The sequence below is a fragment of the Ostrea edulis genome, chromosome 3 (genome assembly GCF_947568905.1).
Source record: "Ostrea edulis chromosome 3, xbOstEdul1.1, whole genome shotgun sequence".
NCBI lineage: Eukaryota > Metazoa > Mollusca > Bivalvia > Ostreida > Ostreidae > Ostrea > Ostrea edulis.
The window spans coordinates 55270624-55293397 of record NC_079166.1 but is presented as its reverse complement, the minus strand read 5'-3'; the positions used below and the strand labels follow the sequence as shown (position 1 = coordinate 55293397).

Below are 22774 nucleotides of genomic sequence, written 5' to 3'. Positions count from 1 at the left end.
CAAGAGCAGCATGGCCATGCAGGATTAGACATGTAAAATATTCTCAAGTAGACTAGTATAGATTCAAGTTGTGTCGAATTAATTCCCTAGGATGATTTGCACAGAATCAAAGTTTGACATTGGGGAGAATTTGAAAATCTTGTTAAGAACAATAGAGCCATGATTGGTTGGCAATTATCCTCAGGTTCAAGTTTGTTTGAATAATGGTCCTTGGAGGTAGGGTGGGGCAACAATAGATCAAAATTTTGCATGGGAATATATACATAAAGAATCTATAAAATTCTTCTTCTCAAGAATCACTGGTCATTATTAGTTTTATTAATGTTTCAGTAATTAAGAAATGTTTCAGCAATGCTAAAAGTGTGTCAGCAGAGGTGGGAGTACTTTTGAAAATTTAACTTAGGCCATAACTTTTAATAGGTCTAAGTACTATGGTTTTCATATTTCATACATATTTCATAGTGTGCATGGTGTATTCCTTGTGACAAGACCTTTCTTTTGGTACCAGAATTACTTTGCTGTCTTATGAGGCCTGCATCAGTGTTTCACAGATACATCTTGTTTTTCATTAGCAAAACCATGGCATAACCGACTGTGTATTGAATATCTAGTGAAATGTATTGTAAATGAACTTATGCCTTTATCAAAATTGTGAAATTAATGGTCTCAGGAATTCATGTCAATTTTGACACAGTAAGTTTTGTGTAACATTTGATTTTTCAGCTCTAAGAATATGTTAAGCAGTGCCTACTTGTCTGTAAAGATTGGTGGTGATTTGGTCTATATAGCATACACAAAACATCAGAGAGAGACTGGATTGATGGCCAGAACGGTTGAAGCTTATATGGTGTCTTTAGCTGCATTTGAGATATTGGTGACAAAAGATTGTGAAATTGCAAAGAACTTTAAGAAAAAAGATTTTCATTTAACATCAATGGAGGATAAAAGAAAGTGGATTGGTTATTGGTTGGATAGATACAATTTTTACTACACAGTGAAGGAAGATTTAAAGGTAAGCAGTTTAACTTTAAGCAATTTAGTTTATATGTTTTTATATGCCCCCATAATCGAAGATTCGGGGGCTTATAGTTTTTGGTCTGTTAGTCTGCAAAAACTTTAATCATGGCCATATATTTATTAATATTAGAAATCACATTTTTCTCTATGAACCAACCAATTTCAGCACGCAACACAATCCGTTCATATTGATCATGAACATATCATGAACTAGTTTAAAGCATGTGACTGAAAATTTGGGAGCGTAATAATTTTTAAAATGCAACATGTTACGAAGATCTTGTGAACTGACGTGGATTATCATCCCAATTTTGTGGTCTCCTAGCTCCAAAATACAGTGCACCGTGCAATGTTGATAAAAGGCAGGGTGAGACGAAGTGTGATGTCATGTCTATGTTTTGATGTACGTCATAACAAGACGGTGAGAGAGGCGATCTAAGGAGTTCGTTTTATGCAACAAAGAGAAAAAAAAAATGTTTTTTCTGTGTCAAAAAATAAGAACTGTACAATTCCTTGGCACGCCCCACTATTCACACCGAACAACAAGCCTCCACAGTACCCAGGAGTCACTTAAATTCAAGATTAAATATCAAAATTACTCTTATAGTGAAGTTTCATTTTTAAAATTATATTCTTTAAATTCAAGAAATAACTTACTCATTAAAGAGGTATAGTGTATTTGCTGACGATACGGCCGACTAAATCTAAATGGAAAACGCTGATTTCCAATAATAGACTGGCATGTTATATTTAAATATAAGGTCAACGTGTTTGATGTTTCGTTAACCAAGACAAATAACTGCCGCAGTTTAGCATTACTGACATTTATACGAGTCATTCTTTACTTAATAAACCATTTTCCTATTTGGAATGATGAACAGTACAATATTTTCATAGACCTGTGCATTCATATTACACAACCCTTTTACATATGGCATTACTTAACTCACTGTTCTAACATGACTGCAGCACCTTTAATAGATGTCATCAGTTCATTTGCCTTTGGTTGATAATTCGAGTGTTTAGCTTTGCGTAAATATCATATGACATGAGTTTTTATATTTTCTTTTTAAAAGTCAAACTGTATAACAGTTCTTTTCCTCCCTTGACCTATTTTTACTTATTACATGCTGTGCATTTGTGTCCTTTTTAGCTCACCTGAGCTAAAAGCTCAAGTGAGCTTTTCTGATCACCCGTATTCGGACATCCGTCCGTCTGTCCGTCCATCTGTAAACTTTTAACATTTTTAACTTCTTCTCAAAAACCACTGGGCCAATTTCAACCAAAGTTGGCACAAAGCATCCTTAGGTAAAGGGAATTCTAAATTGTTAAAATAAAGGGCCAGACCACCTTCCAAGGGGAGATAATCAAGAAAAGGTAAAAATAGGGTAGGGTCATTAAAAAATCTTCTCAAGAACCACTAGACTAGAAAAGATGAAATTTATAGATAAGCTTTTTTAGGTAGTGCAGATTCTAAATTGTTAAAATCATGGCCCCCGGGGGTCGGATGGGGTCAGAATAGGGGATCAAAGTTTTACATACAAATATATAGGAAAAATCTTTAAAAATCTTCTTCTCAAGAACCACTGAGCTAGAAAAGCTGAGATTTATATGAAAGCTTCCTGATATAGTGCAGATTCTAAATTGTTAAAATCATGGCCCCCAGGGGTCGGATGGGGCCACAATAGGGGATCAAAGTTTTATATACAAATATATAGGAAAAATCTTTAAAAATCTTCTTCTCAAGAACCAGTGAGCCAGAAAAGCTGAGATTTATATGAGAGCTTCCTGATATAGTGCAGATTCTAAATTGTTAAAATCCTGGCCCCCGGGGGTCGGATGGGGCCACAATAGGGGATCAAAGTTGTATATACAAATATATAGGAAAAATCTTTAAAATCTTCTTCTCAAGAACCACTGAGCCAGAAAAGCTGAAATTTATATGAAAGCTTCCTGATATAGTGCAGATTCTAAATTGTTAAAATCATGGCCCCCAGGGGGTCAGATGGGGCCACAATAGGGGATCAAAGTTTTACATACAAATATATAGGAAAAATCTTTAAAATCTTCTTCTCAAGAACCACTGTGCCAGAAAAGCTGAGATTTATGAAAGCTTCCTGATATAGTGCAGATTCTAAATTGTTAAAATCATGGCCCCCGGGGGTCAGATGGGGCCACAATAGGGGATCAAATTTTTACATACAAATATATAGGGAACAAGAGGCCCATGGGCCACATCGCTCACCTGAGTCACCTTGGTCCATATCAGAAGATTTTCCATATCTATTTGCATGTAAAACCGTAGTCCCTATTATGGCCCCAAACCTACCCCTGGAGGCCATGGTTTTTGCAAACTTGAATCTATACTATGTCAGAAAGTTTTCATGTAAATGTGAACTTCTTTGGCCCAATGGTTCTTGAGAAGAAAATTTTTAAAGATTTTCCCTATATATTTGTATGTAAAACTTTGATCCCCTATTGTGGCCCCATCCTACCCCAGGAGGGCATGATTTTAACAAACTTGAATCTGCACTATATCAGAAAGCTTTCATATAAATTTCAGCTTTTCTGGCTTAGTGGTTTTGGGAAGAAGATTTTTAAAGATTTTTCCTATATATTTGTATGTAAAACTTTGATCCCCTATTGTGGCCCCATCCGACCCCCGGGGGCCATGATCTTAACAATTTATAATCTGCACTATATCAGGAAGCTTTCATATAAACCTCAGCTTTTCTGGCTCAGTGGTTCTTGAGAAGAAGATTTTAAAAGATTTTTTCTATAAATTTGTATGTAAAACTTTGATGCCCCCTTCAATCCCCGGGGTCCATGATTTTAACGAACTTGAATCTGCACTATATCAAAAAAAAAAACAACAAAAAAAAACAAAAAAAAAAAAAACTTTGACCCCCTATTGTGGCCCCATCCGACCCCCGGGGGCCAAGATTTTAATAATTTAGAATCTGCATTATATAAGGAAGCTTTCATATAAATCTCAGTTATTCTGGCTCAGTGGTTCTTGAGAAGAAGATTTTTAAAGATTTTCCCTATATATTTGTATGTAAAACTTTGATCCCCTATTGTGGCCCCATCCGACCCCCAGGGGCCATGATTTTAACAATTAGAATCTGCATTATATCAGGAAGCTTTCATATAAATCTCAGCTTTTCTGGCTCAGTGGTTCTTGAGAAGAAGATTTTTAAAGATTTTCCCTATATATTTGTATGTAAAACTTTGACCCCCTATTGTGGCCCCATCCGACCCCCGGGGGCCGTGATTTTAACAATTTTGAATCTGCATTATATAAGGAAGCTTTCATATAAATCTCAGCTTTTCTGGATCAGTGGTTCTTGAGAAGAAGATTTTTAAAGATTTTCCCTATATATTTGTATGTAAAACTTTGACCCCCTATTGTGGCCCCATCCGACCCCCGGGGGTCATGATTTTAACAATTTAGAATTTGTATTATATAAGGAAGCTTTCATATAAATCTCAGCTTTTCTGGCTCAGTGGTTCTTGAGAAGAAGATTTTTAAAGATTTTCCCTATATATTTGTATGTAAAACTTTGACCCCCTATTGTGGCCCCATCCGACCCCCGGGGGCCATGATTTTAACAATTTAGAATCTGCATTATATAAGGAAGCTTTCATATAAATCTCAACTTTTCTGGCTCAGTGGTTCTTGAGAAGAAGATTTTTAAAGATTTTCCCTATATATTTGTATGTAAAACTTTGACCCCCTATTGTGGCCCCATCCGACCCCTGGGGGCCATGATTTTAACAATTTAGAATCTACACTACCTAATAAAGCTTATCTATAAATTTCATCTTTTCTGGCCCAGTGGTTCTTGAGAAGAAGATTTTTTAATGACCCTACCCTATTTTTACCTTTTCTTGATTATCTCCCCTTGGAAGGTGGCCTGGCCCTTTATTTTAACAATTTAGAATTCCCTTTACCTAAGGATGTTTTGTGCCAACTTTGTAGGCGTGGCTTGCACGCTTTGTGAACGGTCTGCACGAAACGGTAGGCGTGGCCTGCATGCTGTGATTTTTTTCGGTAATATTTGGTTAAATAGTTTCAATATAATTGCAGTATTCTAGATATTTAAAAAAAGTTGAGAAAGAAATGATGATGATTCATTTTAAAACGATTGCTCATGTACGACGTGGTAAATTTCATTTTTACTTATTAGATCAATGACTTAAAGGGACTGGTTCATGATTTTTGATAAAAATATTTTTCATTTTTGATGTTAAACATTAAAAATATAACTCATTTAATATTGACAGCCAAAATTTTGACCTTCTGAATGCAAGAATAAAAGCTATATTCCACGCTTAAATCTGTGTTATGTAAACAAAGACTCGAGTCTTTTTATGTAAACAAACAAGTGAAATATTGATTTTGTAATATAATTCATCTTAATTTTGCATAATCACAAATTTTAACTTTTAGATGACACATTCTACCCCCAAAATGCTTGAAATGTGAAAGATATATAATAAACTTAGATCGATATCCATTTCTTTTGAAATTTCGTAAACAATAACATACCGCAATCTTTGTTTACAAAACAGATAATAAACTCTATAAAATGAGCTTCTGTGATGATGTATAACCTTAATTTTCATGTGAAATCTTTGAAACACATTAGACATTAGATTTTGATCATTAAAAGTGAAAACAAAATTTTGGGTAAAATCGTGAATCGATCAGTCCCTTTAAATGAACATGTTGGAATGAAAACAAATGAATTTTTTTTTATTTCGGAAAGAAAGAAAATAGGCAAAAATCATATGTCACGGAAGATTGATTATAATCAAATTTTATTGATTCATTGCTCTATTAAATTCATTGAAACTGAATATAAGATGGTCGCGTCTGTTTTGCTATTTTTGTACATTCCAATCTAATCAAAATCAGATCCTAGGATACGCTCACAATCGCTATAATAGGATCTGACATAACCCCATTGGGGGTCATGTCCGCATGACCTTTCGCTTGGGATATTCATGAGAACTATCAGCCAGTCAGATTGTGCCATACAGACAATGATGGCTATTTAGGCGGTTCCTGGCAATTCGTAAATAAATTGCTGTAATCTCTCTCCCACGAAGTTTATTCCACACTGTAAAATTGTATATTCTCGCATAACGAATTTTAAACTTTTGCAATAATGCCTAATCTATTCTGTTCATGCAAACAACAAAACGTACGATATGAAATACACCCAAATTAAATTAATCGTGAATTCCGATTTATGTATGAATAGGGATGGGTATGATTTGAATAATTTTCAAGATGGTTTACGTAAATAACGCGAGGAATATAACGCTAGTTGACGTAAACGGTGCATTGTGATGTTGCATCTAGCTGCGATATGTTTTCTTTCAAACCAAACAATCGCAGCCACTTTCCTTGAATTGTGAACACCGACGATTTCAAAGCCGACGCGCTGATTGACTGACATAAAGTTCATCTGAACATGACCCCTAATTGGGTTATGTCAAATCTACTTATGCAGAGTATACGACGCGGATCTAAGAAGTCTGATTTTAATTAGATTGTGTACATTCATTCAGAGTGTCGTTAAAATACATTTGCAATTTGTATATTCCCAAAGACAGATGTTGAATAAACCTATACATTTTATATACATGTGTACGTGTATGAAAACAGATAAAATGATTTAAAGAAACTTCTCGTCGGGAAAGATTGAAATATTTTTGGGCGGGGAGAGGGTTGTGAACAGTCTGCACGAAACGCTAGACATGACCTGCATGCTTTGATTTTTTTTCCCGGCATTATTTGTTTTATCATGGGGTTAGTTTAAACAAGGAATAGTTTAATGACTTACGAACATATTGGAATAAAAGGAAATGGATATTTTTTAACTTCGGAAATAAAGGAAAAACATGCATAAATTGTATCGTCATGGAATATTTATTATTTAACTTTATTTATTCATTGCTCTATTAAATTCATTGGAAAAGTCGCGTCTGTATCGCTATTTTGTACATTCATCTGAGTGTCGTTAAAACACGTGTGTAATTTGTATTTCCAGGCCTCTTTTCAAAGACAGATCTTGAATAAACCTATACATTTTTACATACGTGTATGACAACAGATACAATGATTTAAAAAATTCTCGTAAGACTGGAACATATTCTCGGGTGGGAGGGGGGGTGCATCTAAACATAGAATTAGCCAGTCGATAAGAACCTGTCATCTTGGATAAGAAAGGAAGATACAAAACCAAAAGAAACAATCAAAATATGATTGAAATAAATTGAGAAATAAATCATATAAATGAAGATAAAATAAATAATGCGATATTGGAGCGGATCTAACATCCAATTTTAATTAAATTGTTACATTTGCCTCAATCTTAAACCTATGGAAAACTCTAACATTCAGTTTTGAGAGACAAAAGATATAAACACCTCTTTTGTCATATTTCAATTGCCGTGCCCCCCCCCTCCCCCCGCCGATTTTCACACCTTTTGTACGATGTAAAAAAAAAAAAAAAAAAAAAAAAAAAAAGGGGGGGGGGGCCTTGGAATTTGCGTAGAATATACAAGTTAATCACAGGTCAGTCTTTGCATTATGCAGAGAGTTCCAATAAATGATTTTGATGAAAATATTTTTCATTTAAAAAGGGAAACTTGATCATACAAATGTAACAAGGCAAATGAATTATTAAATTCCTATATACCAAAAAAAAAAAAAAAAAAAAAAAAAAAAATAACGAAGGCAGAGATATTATACATGTCTCGATCTGCACTTGCTAGAAACTACCATTGAAGGGTGAGAAAGTGGCATTGGATTTTCTTATAGACATTTTGAAATAAATTCCCAACAATGTTTACCTGTCCTACGTACATCCCATGCCGAAATGACTTGCACGGTCTGTATGTTTCTAAGGGCGTGGTTTCAATGATCTGCACGTTTCTATGGGCGTGGCTTGATCATGCACGGAACGATTCTTGCACGAAACGATTTGCACGGAACGCTGAACGGTCTGCACAAAACAGTGAACGGTCTGCAGTGGACGGTTTGCACGAAACGGTGAACGGTTTACACAGAACGAAACGAAACACTTTGGAGGAGTAGTAGCATGCTTCAGGGTCTCTACGAGGACCATGCATGCATGTTCATATGAGTAATTTAACATTAACTTGATACCTGCACGTATACGCGAATTGTAGAATTACCATGATGGCCTCTTTGCTAGTTACACAGGTGCAAAGGAGAGTACATTTAGAGACAAATTAACACTTACGTATTATACTATCTTACTGACAGTATCTAAGTGAGCATACAATTACTGAATACCAAAAACTTTTAATGAAAATTTGGCTATCAACAAAAAAAATCTTAATTGATATTATTTATATATGTATATTAATTGACTTGATCAATATATCTTTAATATTTATTTACAAATTGTCTGATAAACAGAGACATGGTATTTGTGTATAGGCAGCAAATAGGAGGTATATAGAAAATAAAGAACTACGCACACAAACTCTGGATTCTGGCCTATATTTTCAACTCGTATATTTTCAAAAGCTTTGCGATTTCGCTATATAATGAAATTTTTTTAAATGCAAAGTATAATTCATTAGTAATTGATTATTTATGATAATTGTGAAAAAGACTGTGTTTAACGGGGGGGGGGGGGGGGGGGGGGGGGGGTATTTCTATAATGAAATGAGTGATTTTTACCTGAATCGTACGTTACATATCTATATATTGACATAAAAAATGATAACTTAAAAATTTACCAGAAGGTATAGGCAGTGAAAAACAATTCAGTTCTTTCATATATGTTTCATGTATGCATAGAAACTAATTTTAAGTTTGTTTTTAAATGTCTAGTTTTTATTTCTTTTAGGTGTGGGATCGAGTTTTATCAATTGAACTTTCTGATGGAACTGCAGTGAGAAATGCTCTACTGAATGAATTGAAAAAAAATTTGCTGTTGACTCTTGATAGAAAGGTAAATTTTGCCTTCATCTATTTAGGAATCATGAATACATGAAGCCATTACAGACTACTATTCCCAAGGTGGGGCCACAGTTTGGATTTAAAGACCTTAACCTATATAAGTCCTTATTTCTGAGCTTTGTGGTGGGCCATATATGCCTCTTTTTCTATGTGTGTTTGTTTTTCCGGCTGACTGGAGGGTGGTTTAAAAAAAATACATGCCATGGCCTTTAACATGTGGTAACTACTAAGTGTAATCAATTGTTAAAATCATGTGCAAGCATCCTCATGTAATTTATGTACATTGTATTTCTAGACATCATCAACAAAAGAAGACTTGGTGGAAATATATTGCAGTGGAGCAGAAGAATTCAATTCAACTGTGCAAGAAATTCTTGGAAACTATGCATTTCAGGTTCAGTGTGTTAGAAGTTAAAACCTTTTAACTTTGAAAATGGATTTCAAACCATTTGTGAAGATGGTTAAAGTTAATAGCTTCCACTTTGGAAAAAGTTCTTTATGTGTGGCCTTCTCCCCACCAATTGAAATCAATCTTGCTTATAGTTACATGAAATATTACCTACCTATCAGCATTCTATTACATACACCTTATGAATGTCTTTCTGATACCAGGGTAAAGCATTCCATTCAAACTGTTCAGTATTCTTTTCTCATATATCAACTATTTGTTTTCATTTGAGTGTTCATTCTCACAATTTTAAACTGTTCTTCCATTGTTCATTCAGAACCTATAGTTGAAGTATTTGTCATGACAGATGTTTTGTTAATTAGTTGTCTTGTGTCTAGTTTGAAAATGTTTCACTCATAAAGATATGTCACCAGCTTCAGGTGAAATATCACAAATTTTGACTTACACTGATATCAGATTATAACTAGCAATGAGGGTTCTTTGTTGTGCCAACACACAAGACTTTTGTTTTTGTATAAGGTCATGTTCAAAAGACCCATGACTCTCACTTTTAATGTTAATTGAAGAAGTAACAGTTAAATGTCTGTGCCAGGATTGAGAATTTAACACTCAGCTGGTTTCTGAGTGACAAAGGAAGAACTCTCACCATTAGGATATTGTGATTGGTTGAAAATAGGTATATGAATCTAGAAGTAGCTGAAGATGCCTTATATATTAGGTTTGACATGGTGCTGAAATCAAGGTTTTGAAGTGAGTGCCCTATAGCCACTAGGCTTCTGTGACTAGTCAAATTTAGAGCATTGCTACCAATGTGCACACTGTGTAGCCTTGATCATTACATGTTGTCATGCTAAGTTAATTTAATCATTTTTAAAATTGCTTTATCATTGAAATTTGATCATGAATACAGTGGTTTTTAAAAAATGATTTACAGGCACTTGAGAAAGGATACATATGTGAAGACAGGATTATGAGTGGTCCAGGAGCAACAAGATATGGCAGCATGTTGTCACGCCTTTTTGAAAGATCTTGGGAGAAACATCACCTGTCAGAATCAAATCCAAGACCAATTCTGAAGTTCACATTGTCATGGAAACCTTTTGTTCATTTTCTTGAAATGCTTTGTAAGTTCATCACATACTTATATACATCTACATAATAAGTAGTATCATATTTTGGATGTATATTCCCTTGTAGTTGAATGACACAGTCTCGGCCAGAAACAAATCTTACAGAAACCCCAATTTGAAACACAAAGTTTAGTTTCTGTGTCTGCTCTTCATCTGCTAGAGCAAGCAGACACGAAGCAGCTGCAAAACGGACACAGCAGACACTTTGTTGTTGCATATCAGTTGCCTTTGAGTGGAAGCTGTTACTGCATGCCCATATAGCCACACAGGTCTAATGTAGGTTGGGTTGTGATTGCCAGATGTTTATTAGTGTGGATTGGAAGAAGCTCCCTGAATTTGTTCCAAGCAGATACTGATACAATTTCAAGCCTCTCATATCACTAAGTTTTACCTCTGTCATAGGCTTCCATCAATAGGTCGAGTGAGTCCATGACAGTGCGGTCACTTGAATTTTGGGTCAGGTTTAAGTGGATCATAGATTCCACTACATTTCTTATGTACCCATTTTGAGCAGCTGATACAGAAGATGGAATTCCTGCCTGTACCTCTTAGACATACCGCACAGGGGTACTTTATAGAATTTCTCAGCTATTCCCTATTCAAACCAGAAATCATCAATTGGGTTTTACCTATGTTCACCTTGAGTCCTTTCACCTCCAAGCTCTTCTACCACTTGGCCACTATTTCAATCAGCAACTCAATGGAAATGTGAACAACTGCTAGGTCATCAGCATATTGGAGCTCCCATAGACAGCCTGTCCGAAAATGGAGTGATGGCGCTTTCAGCACAATGATAAACAGCAACGGACTCAAAACAGATCCTTGATTAACACCAACATTGACATTAAATTCATCACTGTAGCCATCTCCTACACAAACATGACTTCTTGCATTAGAGTATATGATCTGCATTCTTTAACACCTAAGTTATGCATCGTCCACCAGATAACTTTCCTTTGTACCTAGTTCAACGAAAGCCAAGTATAGGGGATTGTTGGCTGTGATGAGTTTGTATGATGAATATGGCATTGATGGTTCCTCTCTCTGGCATGAAACCATGTCATCATTTTATTCAATATGTGAAAATTCTTTTTAGCTCACCTGAGCTGAAGGCGCAAGTGAGCACCTTTCTGTTTTCTGGTGTCATTGTCTTAAACTTTTCACGTTTTCATCTTCTTTTGCAGAACCACTTGGCACAAATTATCATTGGGTGAAGGGGATTCAACTTTGGTCATGGTCAAATGAAAGGCAATGCCCTTCTTCAAGGGGAGATAATAACAAAGTAGTAAAAATACACTAACAAATTTTAAAAATCTTCTCCACAACCAGTGGACCATTTTCATTCAACTTATTATGAATCATTCTTGGGTGAAGGGGATTCAAGTTTGTTTGAATAAAGGGCCATGTCCCCTTCAATGGAAAGATTATCACAGAAATGCAAAAATAGGGTGGGGTCATTTAAGAATCAATATTCTGAGTGATACTCTAATGCAGAATATATATTCTTGCATTTACATCAATTAAAAGGATGTGTTTATTCTTCAATGAGCACAAATTCACTATTTCCCACCATCTAATCTGCCCCTGCGCGAAGGGTGGGTGGGTATTATTAGTCCCGCTAGGACAGTTCTAGTTTACACATGAATGACTTGTACATTTGTAATCTCACTTATGAATGTTAGCAAATGCTTTTCTCAATGATGTTTCACAAACAAAATTTACAATACACACATAGTGATGGAAATGTTTTCTGTATTACAGATCAAAATAAGAAATCGAATGTTTTGACTGGTGATTGTCAGATCCATTTCACTCAAGCAGCAACATTACTGAAGGAGATGCTGAACAAACTGCTTACAGGGACAATGTGCATCGGAGACATTGAAATGATAAATGAATACGTGGACTCTTTTTTGCGCACAAACAGTGTTATTTGGAAGAGTGAAAAGAAGGAAGACTTGGATCAAACCCTTGTGAGAGAAACATTGGTTTTAAGATGTAAAGAAATCAGGAAATTTCAAGAAATTCAAACATATGTTGGTGTCCTGGTTCACATGTGTCAGCACTTCCCAGGTTAATATATTATCATAAGTTTTTATGCCCCAGAGATCGAAGATCGGGGGCATATTGTTTTTGCCCTGTCTGTCATTCTGTAATTCTGTCATTCTGTCCGAAACTTTCACCTTGCTAATAACTTTTGATCAGTAAGAGCTAGAGCTTGGATATTTCACATGACTATTCCTTATGACAAAACTGTTCCATGGGTACCAATGTTTTTTGACTCTGTGACCTTGACCTTGGAGTTTGACCTACTTTTTGAAAACTTTAACCTTGCTTGTAACTTTTGAGCAGTAAGTGCTACAGCTTTGATAATTAACATGAGTATTCCTTGTGACAAGACCTTTTCGTGGGTACCAACATTTTTGACTCTGTAACCTTGACCTTGGAGTTTGACCTACTTTTTGAAAACTTTAACCTTGCTAATAACTTTTGAACAGTAAGTGCTAGAGTTTTGATATTTCACATAAGTATTCTTTGTGACAAGATCTTTCTACTGGTAACAAGATATTTGTCTTTGTGACATTGGCCATCTTTGGAATTGGCCATTATTGGGGCTTTTGTTTGTTCTTTGTTCTTGTGATTATAACCTCCATGGGCTTCTTGTTTCTTAAACTGCATTTTAGATTTCCTGTGACTCATTATTAATTTTGAGATCAAGTAAATGCCAGGCAAATTTGACTAAAGCCATACCACTATTCAAGCTGTTGCATAGCTTAAATAGAGGTCTATGGCTGCATTCAGATTGATGCCAGGCACTAGTCTACATATATTCCAGTGGACCTGGCAGACATTGATAGGCAGATGGAAAAGTTGTCACATCTAGATGACAAAATGTTGTGTGAAGTCTGCAAACCAGCTATCATTGAGAAAGTGTCTGACCTGGAGGCTTATGATCCAGTGGTGATAGCCTTCAAGATGTCTCCTGACATGCAGGCAGTGTTGCAAGATCTGAAACGGTAAGTAAGATACATGTATACATACACTTGTTATACCCCCCGAACGAAGTTCAAGGGGGTATATAGGAATCACTCTGTCCGTCTGTCCGTCTGTGCAGATTTGTGTCCGGGCCATAACTTGTTTGACTTAGGCACACCATATTTGGCACACAGGTGGATCACCATGAGATGATGTGTCGAGTACCTTCATGACCTCTATATGACCTTGACCTCAAGGTCAAAATTAAAGGTTTTTTTTTACAATGGATTCGTGTCCGGGCCATAACTTCTTTGTTCTTTGACATAGGCATACCATATTTGACACATGAGTGTATCACCATGAGACGATGTGTCATGTACCTTCATGACCTCCATATGACCTTGACCTCAAGGTCAAAATTAAAGGTTTTTACAATGGATTCGTGTCAGGGCCATGACTTCTTTGTTCTTTGACATAGGCATACCATATTTGACACATGAGTGTATCACCATGAGACGATGTGTCGGGTACCTTCATGACCTCTATATGACCTTGAGCTTTGACCTCAAGGTGAAAATTGATTATAGGGTTTTGACATAGTCATACCAGAAGACATGGGTGTATCACCATGAGACTATGTATCATGTACATTCATGACCTCTTTATGACCTTGACCTTTGATCTCAAGGTCAAAATTATAGGTTTATGCCATGGATTTGTGTTCGGACTATATCTTCCATTTTCTTTTACAAAGGCATACCATAGTTTACACTCAGGAAAGAGGTAATTTATACCTATTAACAAACCCTTTGAAAGATTGGGGTAAGCGGATGATATTCTTAGTGAGCATTGCTCACAGTACCTCTTGTTATATATGACAGAACATAATCATTTCTATAGGTTACATGAGTCAATCATCCACATTTTACTTAAACATAGCTGTAATTTTAATTTTATTTGACCCAATTGTTTTTTCTATTGTTGAATTGAAGTAATATTTAGTCATATATCTGACAGTGTACAACTTTAGTGTTGTGAAAACAGTTTACTTTAAATGATGTTATTTTAAAATGGGTGAATTTATTGGAGATTTCCAATGCTGTATGGTCTAGGGACTGCCTGCTATTGTCTAGAAACCTTTGGTAGAATTATTATATCATATATGCATAGTTCACAACAAATTCATACAAACCTGGCCATGTTGTGCTTTGTTCAGTCAGACATGAATAAATTTATTATGTCATTCTCTGTTATTGGTTCGTAACTATTGAATCAGTGGTAGCTAATTATTTTAAGCTGGGTGGTAGTATGTTACATGTAAATGTTGGTAAGTACCCCAGCAAAACCTATCAGAACAGTTTTTGAATTATTCAGAACTATTCATGATTTGTTCTTGAACTTTTCTTCCTGATCATTCTTAAACTGTACCTCACCTGTAACTTTTTAGCTCATCTGACCCGAAAGCTCAAGCGAGCTTGCCTTGATCACCTGTTGTCCATCTGTCTGTTTGTCCATTTGTTAACTTTTTAAATTTTCGACTTCTTCTCCAGAACCACAGCACCAATTTCAACCAAACTTGGTAAAAAGCATCTTAGGTGAAGGGCTTTCAAGTTTGTTCAAATGAAGGGTCATGTCCCCTTCAAAGGGGAGATAGTCACAAAAATGCAAAAATAGGGTGGGGTCATTCAAAAATGTTCTTCTTCAAGAACCACTGGGTCAGAAGTGCTGAAATTTACATGACAGCTTCCTGCTGCTGCTGTAAACTCTGTTTACCTGATCAGGATGTGAGCGGTAAGTTAATGGTACAGGGGTTTCAACAGTCTCAATTGAAGTCAGCATTTCGCAAATTCTATGGTCGTTGTAATTATCTAGTTCGTCTGGACCGTGGAAAATTGTAATTTCGTCTGACAAGTGCCAGATTGTCTTTGAAAAATACTGATCTTTGCAGAGTCAATACATATATAGCAACATGAAAAACTCTGAAAAATACGTAGATAACTTGTGGCCTGTATAGCAAAACTCTTTTAAGATGACAATTATCTGTTTATACAACCTAACATTGGGTCAAATGCTGTCTGACATGTTTCATACCGATTGTTAGGCCGTTCTTGGCACACTGATTTTGACTGTGGATAACTCCGTTTACCTGATCAGGATACCGGGCTCACGGCGGGTGTGACCGGTCAACAGGGGATGCTTACTCTTTCTAGGCACCTGATCCCACCTCTGGTATGTTCAGGGGTCCGTGTTTGCCCAACTATCTATTTTGTATTGCTTTATAGGAGTTATGATGTTGATCATTGTTCATTATCTTCACCTTTCATAATGCAGATTCAAATTTGTTAAAACCATGACCCCTGGGGGTAGGCTGGAGCCACAGATGGGGATCAAAGCTTTATATGCAAATATATAGGTAAAATCTTTGAAAATATTCTTCTGAAGAATCACTGGGCCAGGAAAGTACAAATTTACATAAAAGCTTCCTGACATAGTGTAGATTCAAGTTTGTAAACATGGTCTTTGGGAGTAGGTTGGGTCCACGATAGACATCAAAGTTTTACATGTAAATATATAGGGAAAATCTTTAAATATGGGCCAAGGTGTTAAATATGTGGCGTCGATGGCCTAGTGGTTAGGCTGTCAGACTCTTAACTGAAAGGTCGTGGGTTCGAGTCCTGGCCACGGCAGGGCCGACGTTGTGTCCTTGGGAAAGGCACTTTACATGAATTTCCTCACTCCACCCAAGTGTAAAAGAGGTACCTGGCTATAGACAGTGAAAGATATTGTGAGAATGTTAGTGCTCTAGCGCCTGTAACGGCAGCTTGAACTGTATGCTTCCCAGGAAGCTGAGAAAGTCCTAGATTGATATAAGGTCTGCCAGGGTAATAATGTATTGTAAAGCGCTTTGAGCAGCATACGCTGGAAAAAGCGCTATATAAAACCAATCATTATTATTATTATAAATTTGACGAAAAATGAACATTTCAGGAACTGCACCTGTGGTATGTTTTACAAAACAACTTGCGGGAAAGTCCCAAGCTTTAAATTGTATTACAGTTATTGCTTTAAATGAATGAAGTAAAAGTTTTCTGAGGCTTAATTTTCAGCATTTTAAAAAAAAATCATTCTGCATTTAGAGTGAATGATCATACAATAAACTGGAAAAGTCATAAGTCGTAAGTTCTTTTGTCAAACGCACACTCAAGATGTTCAAGATCATGGAATTTTTAAAAATTAACAAGAATCGAGGAAGAACTAAAGTTCTTGAACTTGTCAAGAACAAACTTGAATAATTCTGGTAATATCCCGAAATGTTAAATTCTTGTCTCACGATCATTGAATGTTTCATGAACAGTTCTGTTAAAATGCATGAACAAATAAAGGATAGTTCATGAATACAAAACCACGAGGATCATGATATGAAATACACTAGAATAGGTGAAGAGCTCAAGGTTCTTTTAAAATTGGTCAAGAACAGAGGTGTTCTTGAATAATTCTGGTAATTTCCTGTAATTTTATGTTTCATGAACAGTTCTGGTACAATGAATGAAATTAAGGACAGTTCATAAACATGTTATGAGAACGTTTCAAGAATTACCGGGGTATGTCTCCCCTCTTCCAGGGGAAGGCATTGTTTTTGTACTTTCTGTCCGTCTGTATGTCTCAAAATCTTGTGAACGCTTCTCCTCCTATATGGGTTATCGGATAGATTTGAAACTTTGTACAACGCTTCATTGCCATTTGTAGATGTGCATATTGTGAGCTATTCTGATCACTTTTTGTCCAGCGTCAGTCCCATCTGTCTGCCCATAAACTTTTAACATTTTTGACTTCTTCTCCAGAACCTTCTCAAAAACCACTGGGCCAATTTCAATCTAACTTGATACAAAATCATCCTTGGGTGAAGAGGATTCAAGGTTGTACAAGTGAAGGGCCAAGTTCCCTCCAAAGGGGAGATAATAAAAACAGTACGGGGTCAATAAAAGATCTTTATAAGATCCACTGTACCAGAAAAGTTGAAATTTATATGAATGCTTCCTGACATAGTAAAGATCTTCTCAATAACAACAGGGCCATGTATGCAATCATCTCCAGGTAGTTCAGATTGAAATATGTTCAAATCACAACCATCAGAGGGGGGGGGGGGGGGGGGGTCCACAATAGGGGTCAAAGTTTTATTAGGTCATCTGTTGAACATTTTTAACTTCTTGATAACTACCATATTCCAATTATTTTGATATAAAGTATCTTGGGGACAAGGGGGACATAATTGTAAATTTCAGGATTCCTGTGCCCCAGGGTCCTGAAGGGCAAAGCAAAAACTGCTAAAAACTGACCTATTTTCAAACTCTACAACTGCACATGTGTAAGAAAATCTAAATGCAGAAGTGCAAGAAGGCCTCTTCCAAAATTGTAAATTTTCATGATATTGTAAATTTTATGATCCTATGGGTAAGGGTTTGGTTCCAGGGTGGAGTCGAAATTACGATAGTAATTATTGTCTTTATCATTTGAAAGACTTCCTTAAGTCTGCTGTTATAGTATTAATTTAGGAAAAGCAAAAAAGGGTGTACCAAATTTGTGAATTTCACAACCCTAAGGTTTTGAATCTGGGATGGGTCCAAATTAGTCATATTGTGTTGATGTTGCATATATTAAGTAAAACCTTTCATCAGTACAGGCACTTTCAAGGCCATTTAAGTTTAAGAACACATCTTGTTTTTTATGTGTACTTTTGCTGAGTATTGGAATGAAGATTAACTATTCAGAACAGGATTTTTTTCTAGATTCCATAGCCCTTGGGGCTAGTGAAACTTTTAACTAATACTCAGGGGTCGAAATTAATTTTTTTCACCACTAGCAAATTTTAGCTAGTGGATTATTTTCCAACTAGCAAAATTGAGCTTTTACTAGCATTTTTCAATCGATTACTGTTTAACATGAATTTAAGAAAACAAGCATGTCTCTTTATCAAAATTTTGGGAAAATCTTTCAAAATCTCCTTTAAAGTGCAATAACAAAAATAACATTGCGAATTCTTTCATTTAAAATTCAATGAATTATCAGACAACATACATGGTGCGGGTCATAGGGTACACTTGTGCGGCGTACTAGCTGTCCAGAGATCTACCACCTATTTACAGCATCATGTGGATTGAAATCTTGAAGACTGTTTGCGCCACTTCAAACTATATGTTCAAAACTTTTGGAAATTTCATCTAAAAAAATTCTAGTTGAAAAGAAAACCCCGCGAACTCGAAGTGTTTGACTATAGAGTACAGGAGGACACCGCGTGAAACGGTGACACTAACACTGTCATGTGTTGTTTCATGTAGACATGAACGAGGTCAATATGCTTGCTATTTAAATCAGACGTCTCTGAGACGTCCGAAGTGTGTATGAAGTAGGCCATCTTCGACATCACTGACTGAGATGACCTTGGTCTTAGTTATTTATTCGATCCACGTTTACTTTTTCAATACTTGTATATTCATTCTGTAAAGCGTTTCTATGCACATTAAGACAAAATTATTGTAAACTTCAAAGTACAACCAATAAACCGAGGAAAAAGATTGGGGTTTTTTCACTCGCAAAAAGTTGCGATCACTTGTGATTTTTTACTCGTAAATTCAATTTTTAACTCGCATTTAGCGAGTATTTCCCCTTAATTTCGTTGCCTGATACTCAAGTGACCAATAATGGCCTGTGGACCTCTTGTATGTGAATATACATGTATAGTTAACATCTTTGAAAATCTTCTTCTCAAGAAGAGCAGGGCCATGGTGTAGTCATATTTATATGCAAGGATCTTGCAGTAGAGCAAATTCAAGTTTGTTTAATTCAGGGGCCAACAAGGTAGGGTGGAGCCATAGTAGATCATATATTGATATGAAACTATACAGGAAATTAATGAAAAAGACTCTTTTCAAGACCACACTAAATCACATCAAGAAAATGCATATTAACTTGTGAATACATGACTATGATACAAAGGCATATAATGTATGCATTATGTTTGGCTGTTTGATTTTTGTTGTTTATTCCCCAAGAATTCTTTTCAAATAAGAGGGGGTGGGGGGGGGGGGGGTGAAATTGCTCTGCAACAATGCACAATGCAACAGAGTTCTCTTGCTCTGGAAAAATGCAATTTATTTGTTAGTAAGGAAAATTAAGTCATATACAATTTAATGTACCTGTATGTTAAAATTTTACGGTACCAATTTTGATGCACTAGATGGGCATTTCGGCAAATAATGTCTCTTCAGTGATGCTCAACCTAAATTTTTGAAATCCGAAATAACATTAAACTTTGAAAGAGCTGTTTTAGGGAAAAAACAGAGTGCCAAAAAGTGGAGTCAAATTCGTCTAAGGATAAGAACCATGCATGAGGGAGATAATCCTTAATTTTGAAATGAATTTCTAAAATTTATCACAGCAATTTAATATACATCCGTATTTTCAAACTAGTAACGAAGTACTTTAGCTACTTGGCTGTAGAGACCCTCGGGGACTACCAGTCCACCAGCAGAGGCCTCGACCCAGGGTCATAATGTAAAACTTGTACGGTACCAATTTTGATGCACCAGATGCGCATTTCGACAAATAATGTCTCTTTAGTGATGCTCAACTGAATTTTTTGAAATACGAAATAACATTAAACTTTGAAAGAGCTATTTTAGGAAAAAGACAGAGTGCCAAAAAGTGGATAAAAAGATAAAAAGTGTATCAATTCCTATTTGTGTATAATTTATGAAATCATTATTGGAATATTTAAATTTCAGATTGATCGAATGAACATCTGAACACTATTAGACTCTAATAATCCCTCAAAAGACATCAATCGACTTGGATTGATGCTCTGCTTTCAATGTGTTGAATGAACTTCATTCCTTTCACCCTAAATGTGTCCTACAAAACTAGCTTGTAATTGACTGGTCAACCTTTTCTCTTCTAATTGATAGGGTATCCCAGGGATCTCTATTTTTGAATATGTGGACTAAACAAGGAAGGTTGGAAGAGACCAAAAAAGGAAGTCCTCTGACTGTTGATGAAGTTATGGAAAACGTTTGGCAGTCTGTACACCCAGCCTGGATCAGACTTAGCAAGCGTATTGCTAAAGGAGACATTACTTTCAAGGAATTTCAGGATCACTTCAGATATGTGTCAATTGATAACTTGGAAGAGCAGTTAGAATACTTAGCTGTAGGCAAGAGGGATTGGATTCAAGAACGATTACGTCAAGTCCATCAGCACCGAGAACTAGAGCAGTGTGTCAATGGTGCCAACGTCATTCTGAGAGTTGTCAGAGAATATGACTTAAAGGGCAATTTTGAACCCATTGAGATGATCGTGAAAATGGTGATTATTATGATTTTAGTTGTTACATGGATCAACGCTTTTATACCTTACTTATGTTTAGGTCACAGGAGCTGAAAACACAATTGAGCTTTTCTGATCACAATTTGTCCGGCGTCTGTCCATCCGTCTTCATTGTTTAAAAATCTTCTCTGCTTTCTAAATTGTACATGCATGTAATAGTGAATGCATGCATACAATCATATACATGATTTAATGTACCCTGTACAATGTTTTTTCTAGGTGCAAGGAACGGGCTTGGATTCCAAAATGAATGCGTTTAACACCTCCTTGATAGTTGCGTGTGACATCTTGAAGGGAATAGGAGAGGAAGAGACCAAGAGTCTGGAGGAATTCATTAATTGCAAACAGCTTATCGAGTGGTTGAGAACATCAATGAAAAGTAAGTTATCATGTTAGTATTTGGATAAAATAGTGGCAGATTTGTATCATACTTTTCAAATATATAAAAAAAATTCTAAAAGGGAGAAATGACCATCTTGAAACAAAATGTGGATGTGTGGTCATTTTTGTTATGACCAAATAAATTAAGTGATGTTTATACACAACAAAGCATTTGACTTTCATTTGTTATTCAGTATTATATACACTTAGTTATGGAGTTGTGCAGTATGCACAGAGTTGATGAAGTAATCTGGTATTAATATAAGAGAAAGTTATGTTTAGCAACAGAAAATACAGCTTGCTCCACTTATATTGAAATCACTTACTTATATTGAAATAAAACTAAATTACTAGACGCAATCTCTCATTTTCTGTGCTTTATATTATCAGATAAATTGAAATGGCCATCCCACAAAACATAAAAACTTTGTCGTTGGACACAAAATACAAATTAGAAAATGCAATAAAAAAGAATTTTTTAAAGAGAGCATGTCGGAATATGAAATAGTGAAGGATTTTGTGATTCATTAACTCCAGTACTTTATACATAATTTCAAACAACGCGCCACTATCACAGTGTGTTGAAAATAGTTTTTGCAACATTGGATTTTGTTTATTTTGAACTTTGGTTGTATAGAAAGAAAAAGGTTGGCCTCCTGAATTTCAATGTATCGAGAGTAAGCTGTAATCAGTTCTGCATTCAAATCTCCTGAAATAAATGAAAAATAGACAAAAAGCGTATGTTAATATATCTATTGTTTTGACTTAATGACTTCAGTATAGATTTTAATTACTCCATTTTTAACATAGTCCAAATTTTTATACTCTCTGAAAAATTTCGGAGGAGGATATAGTCATCCTCATGTTTGTGCATCCTTCTGTCTGTCCATCCATCTGTCTGTCCGAGCTCTTATCTCCCAAACCTTTCATCAGAAATTGATATACGATGTAATTAATCACAATTGTTCCTTGAGACAAGGACTTGAGGGCCATGGTCTTTTTGATGTAATAAAAGTTGCCATCTCCTAAACTCTTATTACTTTCTGATAATTGATTGCAAATATTCGTTTGGACAGGAGACTTTTGGACCAAGGTCATTTTGAATAGGTCAAGGTTACTCAGAAGATACACCTTATATTTCAACCAAACTTGATAAAAGACATCCTTGGGTGAGGGACTTTCAGGTTTGTTCAAATGAAGGGCCATGCCCATGTCTTATGGGAGATAATCACAAAAATGCAAAAGAATAGGATGGGGTCATTTAAAAATCTTATTCTCAAAAACTGCTGGGCCAGAGGAGTTGAAATTTACATGAGAGCTTCCTGACATAGTGCACATGATAAAACCATGACCCCCGGGAGTATGATGGGGCCACAATAGTTTTACATACAAGAATATAGGGAAAATCTTTGAAGATCTTCTCAAGAACCACTTGGCCAGAAAAGTTTCCATTTTCATGAAAGCTTGCTGACA

At 35.8% G+C, this 22774-nt stretch overlaps 1 protein-coding gene across 1 annotated transcript in view; it reads left to right on the top strand.

Annotated features, from left to right (window-relative positions):
* Positions 1 to 22774, top strand: part of LOC125675157 (E3 ubiquitin-protein ligase rnf213-alpha-like) — a 204074-nt gene that overhangs the window by 73895 nt on the left and 107405 nt on the right. The window contains 8 exon segments of the mRNA XM_056158173.1: positions 724 to 1012; positions 8913 to 9017; positions 9321 to 9419; positions 10369 to 10558; positions 12326 to 12637; positions 13401 to 13581; positions 20503 to 20899; positions 21140 to 21299. Of these exon segments, the coding sequence (XP_056014148.1) occupies positions 724 to 1012; positions 8913 to 9017; positions 9321 to 9419; positions 10369 to 10558; positions 12326 to 12637; positions 13401 to 13581; positions 20503 to 20899; positions 21140 to 21299 (1733 nt within the window).